General features: G+C 53.3%; 1 protein-coding gene across 1 annotated transcript in view; it reads left to right on the forward strand.

Moving 5' to 3' along the window:
- The window catches only part of LOC101560454 (1-phosphatidylinositol 4,5-bisphosphate phosphodiesterase gamma-2-like), a 29553-nt gene that overhangs the window by 12954 nt on the left and 10480 nt on the right, over nucleotides 1-6119 (forward strand). The window contains exons 9-12 of the mRNA XM_023706802.1: nucleotides 36-318; nucleotides 421-621; nucleotides 1465-1599; nucleotides 3946-4027. Coding sequence (XP_023562570.1) covers nucleotides 36-318; nucleotides 421-621; nucleotides 1465-1599; nucleotides 3946-4027 — 701 coding nt within the window. The remainder of the gene's footprint in view (nucleotides 1-35; nucleotides 319-420; nucleotides 622-1464; nucleotides 1600-3945; nucleotides 4028-6119) is intronic.

Below are 6119 nucleotides of genomic sequence, written 5' to 3' on the forward strand. Positions count from 1 at the left end.
CCTCTCTTGGGGACCCATGGCCCCATGGAGGGCAGGGAGTCGCAGGACTCCAGGAGGCCCCCACAGCAGTCGCTGTCCAGGGAAGGTGGCAGGCAGGGGAGGCGGCGGAGCTCTCAGAGCCCCCTTGGTCGTCATGACCCAGGACCTCCCACCCATGGAGCTGCACTTGGGGGAGAAATGGTTCCACAAAAAGATGGAGAAGAGGACGAGTGCGGAGAGGCTGCTGCAGGAGTACTGTGCCGAGGCGGGTGCCAAGGACGGCACCTTCCTGGTGCGGGAGAGCGAGAGCCACCCAAACGCCTACACCCTGTCCTTCTGGTAACCCTCCCGTCCAGGAGCCTGCTGCGGGGTGGGTAGCAGGCGGGGCGGTGTCCACTGGGCATGCCCAGCTTCCACCCCGGTGACAGCCCTGTCCTGCAGGCGGTCGGGCCGCGTGCAGCACTGCCTGATCCGCTCCGCTGTGGAGAATGGGGCCATGAAGTACTACCTGACCGACAACCTCAAGTTCAGCAGCATCTACGACCTCATCCAGCACTACCGCGAGTCACACCTGCGCTGTGCCGAGTTTGAGCTGCGGCTCACCGACCCTGTGCCCAACCCCAACCCGCATGAGTCCAAGCCGTAGGTCCCGGGCTGGGTCACATACCCGGCCCTCTTTCTCTGACCCTGGCCCACCGAAGCCTGAGAGCCCCCAGGAGACCCCAGGCCAGCCTCTTGCCACCATCAGCCTCACTGTCCTCTCTCTTCCCTTCTTTCCTCTCCTCCTCCTCCCCTGTGACTTTGCATTCATAGTCCTGCAGTCTCAGGCTTTCACATTCAGAGTTTAGCATTGGCCCTGAGCTATCCTTCTGCTTCTCTGAACCACTTCCTGTTTGACAGAGAATAAGGAAAAGAAAAGGGTGGCAAAAGGGAGTATCAAGTTGGGCTTTGTGAAAGGTCAAAACATTGTGGAAATGAAAAATGATTTTTATACAATGATTTTCATTTTGAGAGAAGGCAAATGATTCATAGCAACTCTAGTTTTTATATTTTATTTTCATGCAGTGCCTGGCCCCTTGTCTCTGGCCTGGATGCACCAGAGGCTTAGCACTCCCGAGAGGGCCCCGGCCAGATTCTTAGCTAAAATGTGCTATTTTGCATCTTTAGAAATAACTAAAAACAATAAACAAAAATGCCACCTCAGTTTTCCCAGAGATGGGTGCAGGCCCCCTCGGAGGTAGCCTGTGAGGGGTGAGGACAAGTGGACTTACTCTGTACTCTGCCCAGGCCCACCTGGTCTCCAGGCTTCTTTTCAGACACCACCATCTCTGCAGGTGGTCATGGCCAGGCAGGTCCCCAATGTGACTCCTGTGGCTGTTTCCAGGGCCACGTCCTAGTTGTCCCTGGAGCCCACGGGTCTATCCCTGCGGTGGCTCCTGATGGCCTTGAGGGCGCTCACCTGGCTGTCTTCCTTCCTGGGTGCAGGTGGTACTATGACGGGCTGAGCCGCGGGGAGGCGGAGGACATGCTGATGCGGATTCCTCGAGATGGAGCCTTCCTCATCCGGAAGCGCGAAAGGAAGCAGGACGGGCTGGAGGACTCCTACGCCATCACCTTCAGGTAGGCACCGGGGCCACATAGGTGCAGGGCAGTGTGGGAAGGAGAAGAGCGAGCTCGGGGGCGGGCTGTGAGCATCAGCAGTCTGACAACAGCAGTGGTGGCCAAAGCAGCCTGCACAGGTATGTTCCAGCCACACCCAGTGGTGCTCAGTGCCAGCGCCTGTCACTTTCATCAGCTCTGTGGCATTTGCACTGTCTGCGCTTCTCCAAGGGGGAAACTGAGGCATAGTGGGGAGGAAAGGTTTGCAGAAGCACACAGCAAAGGCTGGGTGTAAGCCTGTTTGATTCTTAGTCCATGAACTTCTTTTTGGACTGGATGAGTTTCTTGAATGCAGCAGACTGTTGGATTCCGTCTCTGACACGTCTGCCAGTCTGTGTCTTTTTTCGGGGGGAGCTGAGGCCTTTTGTATGGGGCACTGTAACTGAGTATTCATTTATTCCTGTCATTGTGTTCTTTTTCTGTTGATGACTCCTTTATTTTTCCTTAAAAAAAAAAACAAAAAAAACAAAACTATTTGCCATGCTTGATACATTCACTCCCCTTGATTTCTTGTCTGTTTTGGCTTCACTGACTTCTACTGAGTATTTTTTCTTTTTTGAATGCTGGTTTGCTGTTCTCATACCTTTTTAAGTTGTTCTTTGTCATGAAATGTCCCTATTTCTCCATGAATCTTGATAATTCTGCAGGATATGTATTTTAGTCTGGGTTGGAAGTGGTTTGGATTTAGAGCTTGAAATATATTGTAAAGCACTGGCTTTTATTCTGATCATTGGAGGAGGAGACCTGGCATGGCGACTGTGCCTTACTTACTTCTTATCAGAGGGATTCACTCATTTATTGAAAAGGGATTTGTTGGGTGCTAGGAAGTGTTTGGGATCCTGGGAATTCTGGGGAACAAAGTCTGCCCTTGGCAAATTTAGGTCCCAGATGAGACATACAGACAGTGCTCACAGTGACATAAAGTAAAGAAATGGGGTGTTTTCAGGCAGCAGGGATTCCAGTGGAGCAAGCAAGACTGGGTGGTGTGACATAAGGGGGTGCCACAATGGATTGGGGTGCTCAGAGAAGGTCATGGTTAGAGAATAGGAAGGTCAGTGAGGTCTGAACACAGAGAACAGGCCTTGGGGAATGAGGAGGGAGATGTGGCTGACTGTGGAGGGCGTGGACTGCCCTGGCCCAGGGGAGGAGGTGTGGGGCACAGAGGGCGGAGGCGGGAGAGAGGGCCCAGCAGCAGGATGCTGGTGCCCGAGTGAGCAGCTCGCTGGGGAGAGGCCCTGGTGGGTGGCACTTGCCAGTTCCTGGGGTGCCCTCTTCTGGGGTCCCCTGCTGAAGCTCCTGTGTGCTGTCCAGGAAGGTGGACTCTGCAGGAGAGAAACACAGTGGGCTCTTTCAAGCTTTGAGGGCCCTCCAGCAAGCAGCGGGAGCCTTGGTTTTATGCTTTCCTGGAGGAACGTGCTGTTGGCATACAGTAGGCCAGCACAGGGGCCTTGCTGGTCAGGAGGAGTTTCCCTATTTGGGGAGTCTTCTGTATGCGGAGCTTCTTGCTGTCTACATATAAGCCACAGTGAATTCCCGAGGTTTCAGCCCAGAAACCAAAGGGCCAGGAACCAGCAGGAAGCCTGCAGCCACGCTGGGCACAACGGCTGCTCCATTTACTTCTCTTTGTTCTTTTCTCAGTGAAGGGACACAAACTCTGTGATGCACGTGGACAGGATGTATGCAGAGCCCAGTGGGAGCAAGGCTTCCCCGGCACAATCCCAACCTCCCACCTCACTAGGTGAACGTTGATTCCCCACAGAAGTTGTAACAGGACGAGAGAACATTCTGGATAACTAGACCCAAACTAATTTTTTTTTTTGAAAGAAGAAATGATGATTGGCAATTACAGCAAATACAGTTTTAGGGAAAAGGTTAATAGAATTCCATCCAAATGTAGCTGTGCTTCACTAAAATTCTGCGGTTGATGAACCACCTTTGAGCCAAATGGCTTCCAATTAAAAGTCTTCCAAATGTTTTTCGCTCGCTGACTGAGCCTGTGGTGTTTATAAATTCTGTCTGGTTCACGGACCTCCTTACAATGCACACGCTATCTCAGATTCCCACCCTGCCTCTGTCATGGAGTTTCACGCAGGTAGGGATGGGTTTTGCTTAGCCCTTGGCTCCTCCTTGCTCTAGTTCTGTCTCGCATTCAGTCTGAGCTGGAGGGAGAACCATCACACGTTTTGTGTGCAGCCTGTGATGAGTGTGCGGCGCCTGCTTAGCAAGGGGCCTGGCTGGTGGGCGCTGCCGAAACAGAGAGACAGGGTTTTTTAAAATTGAAAATCCTCAGCCAATGCAAATCTTCAGCGAGAAATGCATCCTTGATGAGCTGCGTGTGGAGGGCATTTGCCAGCAGCGAGAACGTCTATTGGAAGTGAGGAATGTGTGGGTAATAAGCAAGGCCACCTTGCTCCCCAGGCAGTGGTTCTGCACACTTGCCTGGGCCTCTTCCCTCGGGAGGAACATCAGGCCGGCGGCGTGTCTTTCTCCTTGGTGGGGCTAGTGTAGCTGTAGCTCATTCTGAGCAGCCTTCATGTCTCTTTCAGTGTAATTTCATAGGCCAGGGCTGCCAGCCCAGATGTCCCCGAAGGTCAGGCAGATAACAAGGACAAGTGCAGCTGCCCAGGTCAGAGAGAGATTTCTCAGTCTCAATTCCACCACAAAAGCAACAAGAGTGAAAGTTTGGTGACAAGTGGCAGCTGGCTTTGGCCATAGGTCTGGTGATGGCAGGGGTGCAAGGGCCCATGGTCACCGGGGGACCACCCTGCCACCCCAAGGTAGATGTCCCTGGCTGGTGTAGTTTTGGGGAGGGCTGAGCGAACTGGAAGGCCAGCTGTTTTGGGTGAAATCGGCCCTCCATGAAAGCCGGGCCCCTAAACCTTCCTGACAGCTTCCGGCCAAGCTGCCAGGCTAGGACGAGGGCCTCAAACTGAAGTTAGTACTGTGACTTTGAAAACTGTAGTAACATCTTAAAAGCACACTGAGAAAAGGAAAAGGATCAGCCATGACCTTGCCACCCATACGGAGCAGGTGGCGTGTTTTGGGGTCTCCCTTCTCTGCTGTCCTTGAATGTCCCAAGGCCTGCCAGTGTCATTCGACTCAGTTGCTTGTTGCTTCATCCCTGTATTCTTCCCCACTGGGGCTCCTCATGGCTGTTTTGTCCAGCCCGCAGGTTGAGGCATTCAGATGCGGTGTGCAGATGGGGTTGGAACATGGCTTTAATGAGGAGAACATTCCAGACCCCCTGCCAGCTTAGCTATTTCCCTGCTGGGGCCACTAGGGTCATTCCTAGGTTTGCTCTTCTAGTTAATACTAAAATGAACTTCTTCATGTGCAAGATGCATGTGGGGATCTTTTGCATTTTTTTTCTCCCAGGTCTTAGAATTGGGAGGAGCAGGCCGGAGTAGCAGTCCTGTGTGCTGATCACACTCTGTGCAGTGCTGAGCTCTCAGTAGCTAGGCTCCTGAGTCCTCCTCCAGCTCCACGGGGCAGGTGCTATTTTGGTGCCCAGGGTTCAGGAGAGCTGTGGGGTGGAGCTGGGGTCTGGACGGAGGTTGCTCCCTCCCTGTCGGAGGAGTGGTTGTGAGGATTACAGGAGACGATGTGGGTGAAAAGGAAATTCTTTGGTGAGAACTTAAGGAATTCAAGTCCTTGTCCCTTTTGTCATTATGGGCACTAGTTCATTTAATAGTCTCTGCAATCCGGGGGAATAAGTAACATTTTAATTCCCATTTCACAGGTGGGGAAGCTGAGGGTCGGAGAACCTCCGGCTTACATGTCCAGGAAGGCACAGTGTGGCTCCAACCTGTGTCTGACCCTGTCACCTGTCTCCGAGGAGCTGGCTTCTCAGTCCCTCTTTGCATTTCTTTTGGGTGGGCAGAGAAGGAAGCTGCTAATCTTCACGGTTTGATGATGTTTGAGGTTTCTGTGAGCATTCCTATGCACCGTGCAGGTGTGTAGTTAGGCATGTTTAGTGCTTGCTCGGCAGCAGGCAGATATATCGAAGCAAAGCTGCGTCTGAAGCATATTCTCTCTCTCCCTGCCCACCCAGAGCCCACCTGTAGTGTGTGTCACAGAAGAGCTCTTGGGCTGCTCCTGCAGAATGCAGGGTCCTGCAGAAGGGAATCCGGGTCCCCACAGGACCAGACATGGAGCTGCCCTTGAGCCTCGGGCGGAGCTGAGGATGTCAGCCCCTGAGGACTGCCGGGAGGGTGCTTGTGGCTCAACCCGAAGGGCTCTATGGGGTCACTCCCAGGTGCCCTTGCCTGACCCAGCCAGTTAGTTATCACCTACTATGCGTTGGGCCTTGGCGCCTCTGCCATGCCAGTTGATTACCAGCAGATGGCGCTGAAACCACAACATTAGCCACCTCCAGCTCCTAAAAGACAAGAACGTAGCCCCAGCAGATGAGCTAGCTAGCTTCCGGGCCCCTGCCCTGCCTGACCTGCTCCTTCGTGTTTTCCCTGAAAGCCTCAGAGAAC

The sequence above is a fragment of the Octodon degus genome, unplaced genomic scaffold, assembly GCF_000260255.1.
Source record: "Octodon degus isolate 3935 unplaced genomic scaffold, OctDeg1.0 scaffold00271, whole genome shotgun sequence".
NCBI lineage: Eukaryota > Metazoa > Chordata > Mammalia > Rodentia > Octodontidae > Octodon > Octodon degus.